This window comes from Panicum virgatum, chromosome 6K, assembly GCF_016808335.1.
Source record: "Panicum virgatum strain AP13 chromosome 6K, P.virgatum_v5, whole genome shotgun sequence".
Classification (NCBI taxonomy): domain Eukaryota; kingdom Viridiplantae; phylum Streptophyta; class Magnoliopsida; order Poales; family Poaceae; genus Panicum; species Panicum virgatum.
Window position 1 is genome coordinate 1260238 of NC_053141.1, and position 12848 is coordinate 1273085.

A 12848-nucleotide genomic window follows, 5' to 3' on the forward strand; every position below is an offset into this window, starting at 1 on the left:
TGCTGGAGACGACGACCCACTGGGGTTGAAACTACACACAACGACATGGTGTCTATCTTGGCACAAATTTCATAAACATGAGATGGGGGCACCAGAAGTCCAGAATGCAACATGAAATCATTGATGATATATCTGTGAGAATTCTAGATCCGACAAGTTTGACATACAGAACTGGCGCCCCTCAGGACCAGCTCAGCAAGCAATAAACACCAGGCATGGAAATGTTTGGTGATAAGCTCGCGAGCTAACAGGGCGACGGCACACCAGTCTATTCCTCATCATCCAATGCGTCCCCAGAGCCACCCTTGAGGTGCAGATGCTTCTCCCTCCTCTGGAAATCAGTCAGGCCTTTGCCGCTCCCGGTGACACCCACCTTACCTCTGTGGTCGTCCGGCGACTTGAAGATGCTCTCCTTCTTGCGACCAGAGAAGAACCCCACCTGAAAAAGCAAACCACCCAACTTCAGCTGATTCTGTTACATGAAAAGTCTCAACTATTGGTCCACTGATGCTGGGGATGTTTTTCAGTCATGGGAACGCGAAAGCTTGATGAATTAGAAGGCTGGTACCTTGAGATACAGACTCAAAACTTAGCGGACAAGCATCTAGCCAAATTAAAAGAGAGCGGAGCACAGAAGGGGCTACCTTTTTAGCTTTACCCTTGGTCGTTTGAAACTGCTGCCATGCATTCTGCCGCTTGTTTTGCGCAAATTCAAGCTGCTCAAACCGGGCTTTTGATTTGAAAGCATGTATTTTCTTACGCTTAGCAGCTTTCTGTAAATGCAAAGGCTAGTCAGAACACATGATAGCTAATGATTTAGATCAGCTGCAAGGCACATCAACTTGACTGGCAGTGTAAATACGTGGACAAGAATGTGGCATTCACTTACCACGTCCTCAGGATCACTTGGTTCGATGCGAAGTTTGGCAGGCAAGCTACGCGCTTGAAAATCAGACGTTGCAGCTTGTTCCATTTTCCTCTTTATTGCCATTTTTGTGGCTTCAGCTTCCTTTTCAGCTTGCCGCAAAGCATCTGCCGCTTCTTCCTCAAGCGGCCTCACATTATCTGGGTCTACCTATATAAGGCAGCGAAATCAATAGTTTGGAACAAGAATATTATTAGAAGTGAAGGAAAAAATACATGAATATAATATACAAATACTATAAGATAAATAAACATAAAGCAGGAGAACGATATAGGTAGGATGCTACAAGAAACTTTTAGCTGAGATGCAAAGTAGATTTGGCACATGTTTACAAGAACAATGAAAATCACTCATATAATAGCAATAAACTTATGTCAGCCATTTGATAAAACAATAAGATGAATGTGCAAGTCCATCACATGAGCATTATGAGAAATCATTCAGTTTCGGCTAGTGAAGGAGCAGCTTTCTGCTCAGTAATCTATACTCGTGTGTGAGTACACCTCCGATATTTAAGAGCAAAAAAAGAACTGCTATTTCCAGAGAAGGAAGCATCAGTTTCGGCTAATGAAGGAGCAGCTTTCTGCTCAGTAGTCTATACTCGCGTGTGAGTACACCTCCGATATTTAAGAGCAAAAAAAAACTGTTATTTCCACAGAAGGGAGCATACCTCTTCACTGTTTCCCCAGCCATCATAAGCCACATAATATCCATTTGGTGTCAAAGCTTCAACTGTTGCATTATACCTGACAATTCAGCTAATCAACATGTTGCAATGGAATGATGCACAAAATGTACGACAAACTCACCATTCCCCATCTTCACTCCAGACAGCTTGCACTCTAGCCCCAACAGCAAACTTATGGGAATGTGAAAGGTCATCCAGTCCCTGCCATAAGACTAAATGTGTCAGTAGTGTAGGAAGATAACAGGCCATAATATTTCCGAAATATGTAATACAAATATATTCATCAGCATATTACATTCATCTATGGAACGACTGGCATGAATTTCTGTTGTATGCAGTGAATAAAGGAAATGTTCAACGCAGCTGCCTGCAACAAAAATGCAGCCATCTAATGAAGAACAAAGTACCTCTGATTGCACTCCAGCTGAATAATTCGGTGGTGATAGACCTGCAACATTCTGGGCACTCTCAGCTTGCTTTGCAGTTGCCAAAAGCTCTTCGGTTAGCATGATGACCTGCAGTGGTCACAAAAAAAATGGTATTATGCATCATAAACATAAGGAACATCCCAGCATTATTAAATATGCGCCCATTTTCGAGATCCAACTTAGAACAGCAGCATCGACACCCAAAATCAGGAGGAGGTACTCTAGCATGAGACACAAACCTGCAATCAATCAAGATAAAGGGTAATGGACAACTTTGAAGCTTTATACAGTGTTCATTTTTGCTCAGACAGTCCCTACCATTGTTTTAACCAACCTTCTCACCTTTCATCGTTACAAAAAATCTAAATTCCCCAAAAATAAATCTTCTGTTGCAAGCTGCCTTTTCATGCTACCTTGCCGGGCATGGCTCCTTGTAACAAAGAAGAGAAAGTAATCGATAGAAACATTCCCCAAAATCAGAGAAATCAAATATCCTTTTGTGAGAATCATTAATACAACTTGGCTTTGATGCAACAGAAACAGTATCTGATGGGTAGGCAGGTAGCTAATACCAGCACAGGAACATTACAGTCTAAAAGACAATGTGGACAATAACACACCTCCTGAAGCTCTTTCTCCATATCGAGATATTCAGAAATTCCAGGGTCATTCTTTTTGTCCTTAATAAGCTTCTTAACCTGCGAAGCATGGACATAAGACACATCATAAATACATGAATAACAAGATGTATTTCACAGAATAATGAATTTATAGCAAGGAAAATAAAGGCAACGAAGTAGCATGGGACTGCAATGAGAAATAGGACAAATAAGGACAGTGAGAATATTAATAAGTGATCGACAATTCCACTCTCAAGTGAAGCTAAGACAGGCACAAGTCGTACAGCATCAATACAATTAACTTACTACCCAAATGCCTTAAATCCCCTAAGCTGAATAAAACTCGATAGGTCACGCTAAGCCTAATCCTACAAATCGATACAAGATACAAAGAAAACTAAAACCTAGATTTTCTCCAAGCTTACCTTGAAATCTTACACGAACATCCTTAACAAAAAATGAAACCTAAATTGACCAATTTAACTGATCGATTAAAAAAAAACTAGAAGCAGCACCCGAGCAACGCCCAACCCTAATCAGCGAATAGGCAGCCCAAATCCTCACTCGCAAAACAAGGCGCCCGCTAGAACGCAGCGACATAGAAGAAACCTCAGGCGCCAAGGGAAGGGATAATCCCTCCCTTGACGGGAGGGGGCAGACGAGATCGAGGAGGGAAGTGGGAGAATAGACCTCGAGGAGCTGGTCCTTGTAGGTGGAGAGGTTGGAGGCGAGCTCCTCCACGCTCAGGTCCTCCATGCCTGCCTGCCGACGCCTCGCCGCCGATCCCCTCGGCTCTGGTACTTATCGAACTCGATTGGGGATTTGGGGTGGTGTCTTTTCTCTCTCTCTTCCCCCAAATCTGGTTTCAATTCTTTATGCGGCAGTTTTTTTTTTCCTTAGGAAGATGCGGCAGATAAGAGGAAGGCCGACGAGCCGTCTCCCCTCTCTCCCCCATGGGCTCCTGGCAAATTTGAGCCCACTTTACTCGGAGCTTCTTATGGGCCGAAAACTCCTTGGACTCAGAAATCCTATCCATCTTCCGGAACAGAGGAAGGATGGGTTGAATCTTACAGGAAGAATGGGTTGAATCTTCTGGAACAGAGGAAGGATAGGTATAGGCCCTGTTTGGGACCGCGATGACGTCGCGAATGAGCAAGAAAAGCGAAAAAAGCCCGCCGAACACCTCGCGACAGACGCGCGTCCGCTGGCCGCGTGCGAAGGCAAAACGCAGGATTTGAACTGGGCGGCCAAAAATCGCAGAAGCGAGCTCGCGGCCGCGTTGCGCTTATTCGCCTCGCGCTTATCACCCACGCAGTCCCAAACAGGGCCATAGATAGATATAAAGATTAACTTTTAGGTCTTGTTCTCTTCAAAATTTCAAAACTTTACAAGATTCTTCATCACATCAAATGTTTTAACGCATGCATGAAATATTAAATATAACTAAATAAAATAACTAATTATACAGTTTGCCTATAATTTGCGAGACGAATCTTTTGAGTTTAATTAACCCATGACGGGACAATAATTATCAAATACAAACGAAAGTGCTACAGTGTTGTACAATCTGTACACCTAGATCATCCAGGTTCAAAATCCTCTTATCTTGGAGAATTTAACGTAAGTCCCTAACTCCCTATATTTTCTCTTAATTCCTTCTAACATATACACACACCTAGTTCAAAATCCTGAGCTAGCATTGGATACATCTCCATCACCAGCCCTCCCCTCATGCATAATTAAGATAACTTTATGACAGCTTCCACCCTCCATCATCGTAGCATCATCATCTGCAACTTGCAGGATCTACATACCAAAATAATCCAGTACTGTAGTGGTATGACACCATGGGCAAGGTTCCAGAACCACCAGCTTAGCTGTAGACGGGACTTTATCCTCAATGTACTTCCTTATCGCCGCCACCCCTCTAAAGGCTTCCTTGACCACAGCCTTGCTAACAGGACTGCAAATTTGATCCGAGGAATCACCATCATTTCGCCCAGAACACCTACCACCACCCCGAAGGGTGTCCAATGTGAGTCGCTCGAGTGAGACTGCGCTCCTGACAATACAGCATGTTAGCTCAACCAAGCACCTTGCAGAGCTGAATCCTATGATCTCAACAGTCTTGAGGCTGTCGTGACGGTATTCAGGCAGCTGCCTCAAATCTGAAGAACCTTCGAAAACCGATTCATGTTCCATATCTTCCGGATATACCTGAAGACGAAATGAGGAGATTAAATCAATGGACGCGCCCAAATGAGTGACCACTAATGATCTTAATTCGCAAGATATAGTGGACAGCGCCTTACCTCTAGGTACCAAGTCTCCAAGGAAGGAGACGCATCCAAGAAAGACACGAGAGAAAAATAGTCATATGATGGGGGCAAGGTCTCTCCACTAATCTGAATGGTTAGGTGCTTGAGGTTGAGGAATTTAGTGGACAGCATCGGTGTATTCACCTGCACAACAATTCAACAAATATGTCATTTTCAGATTATTATTATACACCTGCACAGAACAGTTTGATTACTGTTGTCTGGATGCATAGCTTACCTCAGCACTCGATCCTAACACAAGAGTTTCAAGGTTTGGCATAATGGATGGAAGCTTAGCACGAGCATAACAGACGACATTCGGGTACTGCAAGCTCAAGACCTTCATCATTTGCGATGCTTCTCCAAGTGAGAGTTTTGAAACTTGCCCGACAAGGGTAAAAGTGGAGAGACTTGGTGCTTTATTCTCTATAACTTGCAGATCCCAACATCCACAAACCCTCAGGTAGCTGAGCTGCAGCAATGCAGAAGGTATCTTCAGGAAAACTATCTCCTTGCAAGTACAGAGGTCCAAATGCTCCAAAGCAAGGGAGTTGGAAAGAAGGCACTCTAACTCCTCCCCCGTAATACACACATCCCTTAGTATCAGTCTTGTTAGGCTTCTCAATGGGCCAAGTTCAAGCATGGGATGGAAGACACAAGAATCAAGTTGAAGAGACTGAATCGAGCTTCTAACCCCATCAGATAGAAGTGAGCATGGAAATTTGTACTTTTTATGTAGGCAAAGTGTGAGCTCTTCAATCCCTGGTGTAACAGCAACCTGAAGCCAATTGTCAATATAAGGAAAGCAAATGCTTGGAGAATGTAAACGGAGCCTCAATATCTTCAAGCCAATGCCTGAGTGATTTCTCAGAATGTTGTCAATTCTGCCTCTTAAATTTCCATCACGTGCCTTTGAGCAGAGCGTATGCCAATTCAAAATGAGTTTGGGATAACATCTCCAGGAACTTAGAAAGGTGTGAGAGAGGCAAGCAGCACGAGCAGCAGCATCCACTGGCATTAAAGAATGTATATGGCGCCAGATATCCTATATGCACAAGCAAGGGATACAATTTCAACTTTAAAGCCAAATGGAATTTCTATAAGAGAAAGAAAAACAGTGGAACCACATGGAGCACCGTCTACCCCAGATAGCTCACTGCATGAGTGCCGTAGGTGCACTATATGAAATATTTAATGGGAATGGAGAAGTTTTTACCTAAAGGTGTTATTATTAGTGGTTTTTTAAGTTCTGACAAGAAAAAAAAAGGGACAATAATGGCCAGCACTGATCAACTGTTTGATATCTATTCTTGCTTACATTCACAAAATAGCCAATGATATAGGTTTATGTGCATTCATGTCAACCAAAATGCACAGAATGATGTTTTATTAATACAATGGCATGTTATAAATATTAGGCCACAGCAGCGAAGGGAACAAATACTAACGTTTGCATAGGGTACAAACAGCACACCTGAATACCTATACAAACCCCCATAAATCAAGAAGTTTTCACAGTCACGGAGCAAGATATACGTTGGAAACAAATCTTGCAAAAAAAGATAAAGATATGGCATATTGCATTGAAACAACCATACAAATAATAATAAATAAATACATCACCAAATAGCAAACATAAACCCAAGCTCTACCTGAGCAACTACTTGGATATGTACACTCAGCAGTCAGGTCAAAGCACATGCTAGGGAAAATTGGATCAAGTGACGCAAAAAGATAAGCTGGAGCTCAGATTATTGTGCATGAAGTTCAAGGATGAATTCGTTACCCCTCAAGGGGCTTCCCCAAAATTAGCACGGTAGAGTAGTCTCGGTGAAATTAAGATTGCAATCTACTATGAGAGTTACTTGCTGCCGTATACCTCAGGGAGGAACGGGATTGAATATCCTGATGTTTCTCCATCTTTGGAATCGCCACCGTCAACTCCATGACAGGGTGAAGGTGAGCCCTGAATTTCATCCACTGTAGCAACAGATTCATCTGCGACCCAACAAGCATGGTTATGATAGATAGATCTAAGAGAAAGAACTCAAACTGACAAGACAATAGTTCTTTGAATATCCTCTCAAAGCCGATTTTTTATTACGAATCAGACGCACACACTTATGCTAATACTTTGGTAGGAAAAGATGAGGCTGCCATGAGGATACTAAAACGAGTCATATTGGAAGATTAATCTAATCTACCAAAGTGGCAGCAGTCAGTGAACCTGTTGGCGAACAAAAAACATTTTTGTTTTGTTTTATGAAGTGCTGATAAAGAAAACTGCAAGCTCATCGGAGAGAGAGAGAGAGAGAGAGAGAGAGAGAGAGAGAGAGAGAGAGAAAAGAGACTTACTCCGAGCTAGGGTTTGCCGAGGCAGCTGCTGCTCGCTCTGCAGCGCCAGCATCTCCATGCCGAGGATGCCGCGGTTCCGTCTCCCCTACTCCAGAAGAAGTCCAGATCTCCGCTGCTCTATCTATATTTGCATCTCCCGCGCTCTGTTTTTGGCTGTTCTGAACTCGATCAGATTGGATTGGAATCATATCGGACTGCCTACCTGCTCTAACCTGCCACGGAACTGGGAGGGAGGAGATCGAGGAGGAAATCGAAGAGGACCTTTTCCTTTACCTTGCCCTTTTTGTTAGGCCCCAACGAAATCGCTTCTTCACGGAATCACTCCTTCCTCTACCCCTGTCCCCCAGATAAATTCAGTGCTTATCTGAATCAACCTTGTGTGTCGACAGAAACTAGTGCAACGACCCTGGAGAAGGTAATTTTTACTTGTTATTACTTTGCAACTCTTGTGCAGCGTTCACGTGTGATGCAAATAGCTACATGTATCCTCAGCCAGCCTAGTCGATCGTGGACCTTCCATTGCGCTGTTTTGTTTCTGATCTCAGGAAACCTCATGTTTACTAGGTGAACCAACGCGCTCCGCCGCTGGTGCTATGTTCGGCAGCTCCACCTCTGTCTATGCCGCGCCGGAAGGCTGGTGTTGGGCTTTTGCTGCCTTGCGAAGCAACACTCACTGGAGCAAACGGAGCGATTATAATCAGGTGCACGAAGTGGAAACCCGCAATAAAAGCAGCAACAAATAGGAAGGTCTAGAAGAAGACTTGGAGCAAGGGGACCAGCACAGGATGCAAAAGTACTTATCTAGACAGTAAACCAGTGACATAAATGGATAGATCTAGATCTCAGGAATCCAACAAAATTGGTTTCATATTTTTCCAACACTCCCATGATATACTATGATTTTTCTAAGATCTAGGACATTTTCTGAAACAGAAAAAGGAAACCGAGAAAAAGGTAAAGGTAACTTTGCGCATAGCCCCCCAGACTTTCTAGAAATAAACCCGCTGCTTTTTCTACACTATTCACATGAGTCTTGTGCTTTGCAAATAAACCCCCCGTATTCTTGGTCTTCTCACATGGGTCCGTAGGCTCTATGTATTTATACAGCGTCGGCAACGGGGCTCCGGTGGACGGCGGCGGGTAAGATCGGTACCGATGCGAAGCACTCGATGCCGTGGATCCGTTCGTGGGCTCGGTTTGCTTGGCTGAGCGTGAACGAAGGAGGTGCGGCAAGGCAAAGATGACGGCAGGCATTGATGCTTCTTGCAAGCTCGTGAGGGAGAGGCTGTGGCGTTTGGGGAAGCTAGGCACGTGAGGGAGGGGATTACCACGGGAAACGTAGGAGACGGCGGGCGTGGCAGGAGGCTTTGCTTGTCGGGGGAGGCGGCGGGGGGCTTCGGCGTCGACGGTTGGGGGAGGCGCCAGAGACGACGTGCAGTTCAGACAGCTGCGAGGTGGAGGGTGCTAGCAGACCGATGATCTAGTAGGCCGGACCCTGGATTTTTTTCATTTTTGTATTTAAAAAAATTAAAATTTCAAAAATATATGGCGGTTTCAAAAAATTTCAAAACTATACCCCTGTCGCCCCTTGCCTGGGCGACAGGGGGTCTGTCGCCCTCTGGCGGGGCGACAGGACCTAAATGTAAAAAAAATTACATTTAGGTCCTAGCGCCCGGGACGCATTAAACAGTGAACTTGTAAAATAGATATAAAATCGTAGAAAAATCGGAAAAATACAAACTCAACTGTTCTGGATTCTATGAAACAAGATCTACAACTTTTGTTATATAAAGTTTTTCATTTGATCAATGTATCTTGCTCTATTTTAAATACTAGTTTAATGCATTTTTATTTAAATCTCAAGATTCATCCTTTGGATGCATGTCATCTTTGGCCAGAGTGTTGCATATGGTAAGTATAGGCTTGTACAAAATTGGTAGACCCAGAAAACATTTCTAGAATAAGTTTTTAAATTAAATCTTGCAATATGTCTAGTTTAAATGAGTTATTTATCCATGCTGCTATACTGAGTTTTAGAAGCCATAACTTTTACAGTACCATTATTTTATTTCCTAAGAGCTACAAAAAAAGTTTGGTAAATTTTAGATAAGCACAACTAGACCAAATGAATTATTTCAAATTTTTCTAGGTACAAGAACTATTTTTCTTGATTTAGTGCATTTACCTTAGTCATAATTCATTTGGTCTAGTTGTGCTTATCTAAAATTTACCAAACTTTTTTTATAGCTCTTAGGAAATAAAATAATGGTACTGTAAAAGTTATGGCTTCTAAAACTCAGTATAGCAGCATGGATAAATAACTCATTTAAACTAGACATATTGCAAGATTTAATTTAAAAACTTATTCTAGAAATGTTTTCTGGATCTACCAATTTTGTGTAAGCCTATGCTCACCATATGCAACACTCTAGCCAAAGGTGACATGCATCAAAAGAATGGATCTTGAGATTTAAATAAAAGTGTATTAAACTAGTATTTAAAATAGAGTAAGATACATTGATCAAATGAAAAACTTTATATAACAAAAGTTGTAGATATTGTTTCATAGAATCCAGAACAGTTGAGTTTGTATTTTTTCGATTTTTCTATGATTTTATATCGATTTTACAAGTTTGTTGTTTAATGCATCCCGGGTGCCAAGGCCTAAATGTAATTTTTTTTTTACATTTAGGTCATGTCGCCCAACCAGAGGGCGACAGGCCCCCTGTCGCCCAGGCAGAGGGCGACAGGGGTATAGTTTTGAAATTTTTCGAAACCGCCATATATTTTTGAAATTTTAATTTTTTTAAATATAAAAATGAAAAAAATTCCCGGACCCTCGAGGAATGACAACCGGCCCAGTGACGGAGCGGCCGGCTGGCGCGGCCCACACGCAGCGAGAGCCGCGCGGGGGAAACGACGGGACAGCAAGGCCAAGGCCCGCGTCGGGCGTCCTCCCTCCCTCTGCGACATGTCGACTGGAGAGTGACCAGCGGCTCTCAGGCCTTCTCCTCCGCGCCATATAGTATGTATAGTAATAGTAATAGTAATATTAAAGTAATAGTAAGTATAGTATAGTATAGTATTTTTTTATCTCGATACTCTGCTGCTTTATTCAAAAGACTGCAGGCCCAGGCAAATCGCGAGCCAAAAGGTCCTTTACATAACCAGGGAGGGGATGAATCCAAACAAAGGATACCTCATGGTTTTTCCGTGTTTGGATGACCCTTGAAAAAATTTACATGAAATTTTTTCGGTTCTTTGATCATTAATTAGAGGTATTAAATAAAATTTAATTACGAAATCACAACTATACTACCGTAGCAGTTACTGTAGCTAATAAGATCTCTGAACGTACGAGCCGAGGATGATCAGGCACAGTTACTGTAGCATCACTGTAGCCAATCATAATGGAACTTGGCTCGTTAAAATGTTACACTCATCCGTGAAAAAATTTCACAAATAAACTTCGGTTAGTACTACATGCATACATTCGTGTTTTTGTGAAAAAAATTTCACCGTCTCATCCAAACAAGGCCTGAGCCCAACTTCCCTGGCTCAGAAAAAAAAAACAGCAGTAGGCACAGGAACTACCGAGCCGGACCGCGTGAATCAAACACAATCCTATACGTGGCGGATATACATGTAGGAGTAGGTACCAGATATACATGCCGGCTGGTGGCCACTGCCGTCCTTTCGCCGGCGCTGTGCTTACCATGTTATATATTGATCTAAATTCATTGCATAAGAAAATATTAACTTCCGACGGAGCGAAGCGGAGATCCAGTTTATATACCCTTTAGAATTTGCTCCTCATTTGATTATTCCTCTTATAAGCCGGTGTTGTAAACACACATCTAATATAGTAAAGATTTTTTTTGCTCGTGCTCATGATTTTTCCCTTCGGTATTGAAAGAATTTTTCATGTTAAATTCTTGTATCTCCTGCAATTGATCTTGTTGTTCTTCATCGTTTATTCGCTGTCATTTCTAACAGACCCGGCGCCTCCCGGGCCCGTAGCATGTTCAAGCGGCCTGGATGGTGTGGCTGCTGCGCGGTCTGTGGTGCCTACCCCTAGCTGCCGCCGCCCCATGCGGATCCGGTGCCGTAAATCAGGTATCTAAGGCGTTCATAAAAAATTTTCTATAATACCCGTCATGTCGAATTTTAGGATAATTGCATGAAACATTAAATACAATTAAAAAATAATTAATTACATAATATAATTGATTCATGTGAGATGAATCTTTTAAAGTTAATTAGTCGATAATTGGACATTAATTGTCAAATAACAATAAAATGTGCTATAATACCAAAATCCAAATTTTTTCGCGAACTGGTCCGTACTCAACCTTCCATTACTAATCAGCCCAAAGGCTGATGCTGAAATCTGGTATCCAACACATACGAGGAACGACACCATTTCATAAATATGGCTCTACCTGAAACAAAATGATTATTATAGGCTAACCTAACAGTACATATATTGAGATGGAAAATTAAAAGGATCATCATAAAACCATTAGGTATGGTCAAATAGTGAGAGCTACAGACAAGCTTAACGGCCCCATATTGCCCCGGCCAAGCGCCAATAATAGCTCTTATTATGTCAGTCTTAGTGCACAGTTTCATGACATAGTCAGCTAGACTGCAAATTGGATAACTATACGAGATGAGTTTTACGGAGGCAAAACCCCTCTCATATCTCATGAAACTCTCTCATTCTCTCTACTTATCATGTCAGCAAAATTGATGATGTGGTATAGAACTTAATGGCATAAAACTCTCCATGAAACTCCGCTGATACTGACATTAAGGATCCAGGTTGTTGGCATCACAACTATGGTCATAGGGCAGTCTCAGTGGAGTTTTATGGGCACAATTAACTAGACTGAGAATTAGATAACTGTGCCAGATGGGTTTCATAATGATAAAACTCTCCTCAGATCCCATGAAACTTCATTATTCTCTCTTCTTGCTATGTCAGTAAAATTGATGATATTTAATGTCATAAAATTTCCATTAAAATTGGCCTTAGCACAACAACAATGTCATTAGTAAGGCATTAATGGCATGAATGCATTTCACCCATGCGCCCAAATCCGACAAACTAATCAGATACTTAGTTAAGCACAACCGCTGTTGACAAGTGAAAGATGCTAATTGCAATTCCTGCAACGAATATGCCTACATATTGTGTATGCATCATTATTACCCTCCATATTATCATTACATACCCTTTAATCTCGATAGATACTAATTGAAATAGAGTCTACAAACCAGTTTGTTGTTGGCAAGCTGAACAACAACAAAGAAAATTTCAGAAGACATCTCTAGTACCAGTTTCTACGAGGTTTGGCCACGATGGAAACAAAGGTCTGTTCGACTGGAAACTGGAGGAAGAAGAAGATAAAATATTTAGAGCATCTCTAATAGATTACTCATCTTTCTCCTCAATACTAAAAATATGTTCATTTGGTAATGAGATGTGCTCCAGCAGATTACCAATTCCAT

At 42.1% G+C, this 12848-nt stretch overlaps 2 protein-coding genes across 14 annotated transcripts; both read right to left on the bottom strand.

Annotated features, from left to right (window-relative positions):
* On the bottom strand, nucleotides 1–3511 carry LOC120711147 (survival of motor neuron-related-splicing factor 30-like). Of its 9 annotated transcripts, XM_039996577.1 has the most exons (10): nucleotides 3352–3422; nucleotides 2662–2739; nucleotides 2384–2471; nucleotides 2221–2280; nucleotides 2021–2128; nucleotides 1735–1814; nucleotides 1596–1671; nucleotides 890–1075; nucleotides 645–773; nucleotides 1–439 (listed from the first exon to the last, which is right to left on the bottom strand). In XM_039996577.1, exons 5-10 carry the CDS (start codon nucleotides 2120–2122, stop codon nucleotides 269–271), a joined length of 744 nt encoding a protein of 247 aa, XP_039852511.1. In that variant the 5' UTR covers nucleotides 2123–2128; nucleotides 2221–2280; nucleotides 2384–2471; nucleotides 2662–2739; nucleotides 3352–3422; the 3' UTR covers nucleotides 1–268. The 9 variants fall into 9 exon arrangements, with proteins under 9 accessions (XP_039852511.1, XP_039852505.1, XP_039852510.1 ...); XM_039996571.1 differs by having other exon boundaries at nucleotides 2021–2280; nucleotides 2360–2471; nucleotides 3352–3511; XM_039996576.1 differs by lacking the exon at nucleotides 2221–2280 and having other exon boundaries at nucleotides 3352–3507.
* Nucleotides 3512–4197: 686 nt separating this feature from the next.
* On the bottom strand, nucleotides 4198–7969 carry LOC120711149. Of its 5 annotated transcripts, XM_039996581.1 has the most exons (7): nucleotides 7608–7969; nucleotides 7335–7487; nucleotides 6859–6977; nucleotides 5890–6024; nucleotides 5218–5757; nucleotides 4974–5123; nucleotides 4198–4878 (listed from the first exon to the last, which is right to left on the bottom strand). In XM_039996581.1, exons 2-7 carry the CDS (start codon nucleotides 7390–7392, stop codon nucleotides 4468–4470), a joined length of 1413 nt encoding a protein of 470 aa, XP_039852515.1. In that variant the 5' UTR covers nucleotides 7393–7487; nucleotides 7608–7969; the 3' UTR covers nucleotides 4198–4467. The 5 variants fall into 5 exon arrangements, with proteins under 5 accessions (XP_039852515.1, XP_039852513.1, XP_039852514.1 ...); XM_039996579.1 differs by having other exon boundaries at nucleotides 5218–6024; nucleotides 7335–7477; nucleotides 7608–7899; XM_039996580.1 differs by having other exon boundaries at nucleotides 7335–7899.
* Nucleotides 7970–12848: the final 4879 nt, after the last annotated feature.

What these genes read in the sequence shown, in the direction of transcription:
- LOC120711149 (XM_039996579.1), bottom strand. Translation starts at nt 7,392, where the DNA reads ATGGAGATGCTGGCGCTGCAGAGCGAGCAGCAGCTGCCTCGGCAAACC. An exon ending in TCGGCAAACCCTAGCTCGGA is followed by an intron (nt 6,978 to 7,334) that starts GTAAGTCTCTTT and finishes GTTGGGTCGCAG; the next exon opens with ATGAATCTGTTGCTACAGTG. An exon ending in CAATCCCGTTCCTCCCTGAG is followed by an intron (nt 6,025 to 6,858) that starts GTATACGGCAGC and finishes TTGTGCATATAG; the next exon opens with GATATCTGGCGCCATATACA.
- LOC120711147 (XM_039996569.1), bottom strand. Translation starts at nt 3,417, where the DNA reads ATGGAGGACCTGAGCGTGGAGGAGCTCGCCTCCAACCTCTCCACCTAC. An exon ending in CAGCTGGAGTGCAATCAGAG is followed by an intron (nt 1,815 to 2,020) that starts GTACTTTGTTCT and finishes GTCTTATGGCAG; the next exon opens with GGACTGGATGACCTTTCACA. An exon ending in GCTGGGGAAACAGTGAAGAG is followed by an intron (nt 1,076 to 1,595) that starts GTATGCTCCCTT and finishes TGCCTTATATAG; the next exon opens with GTAGACCCAGATAATGTGAG.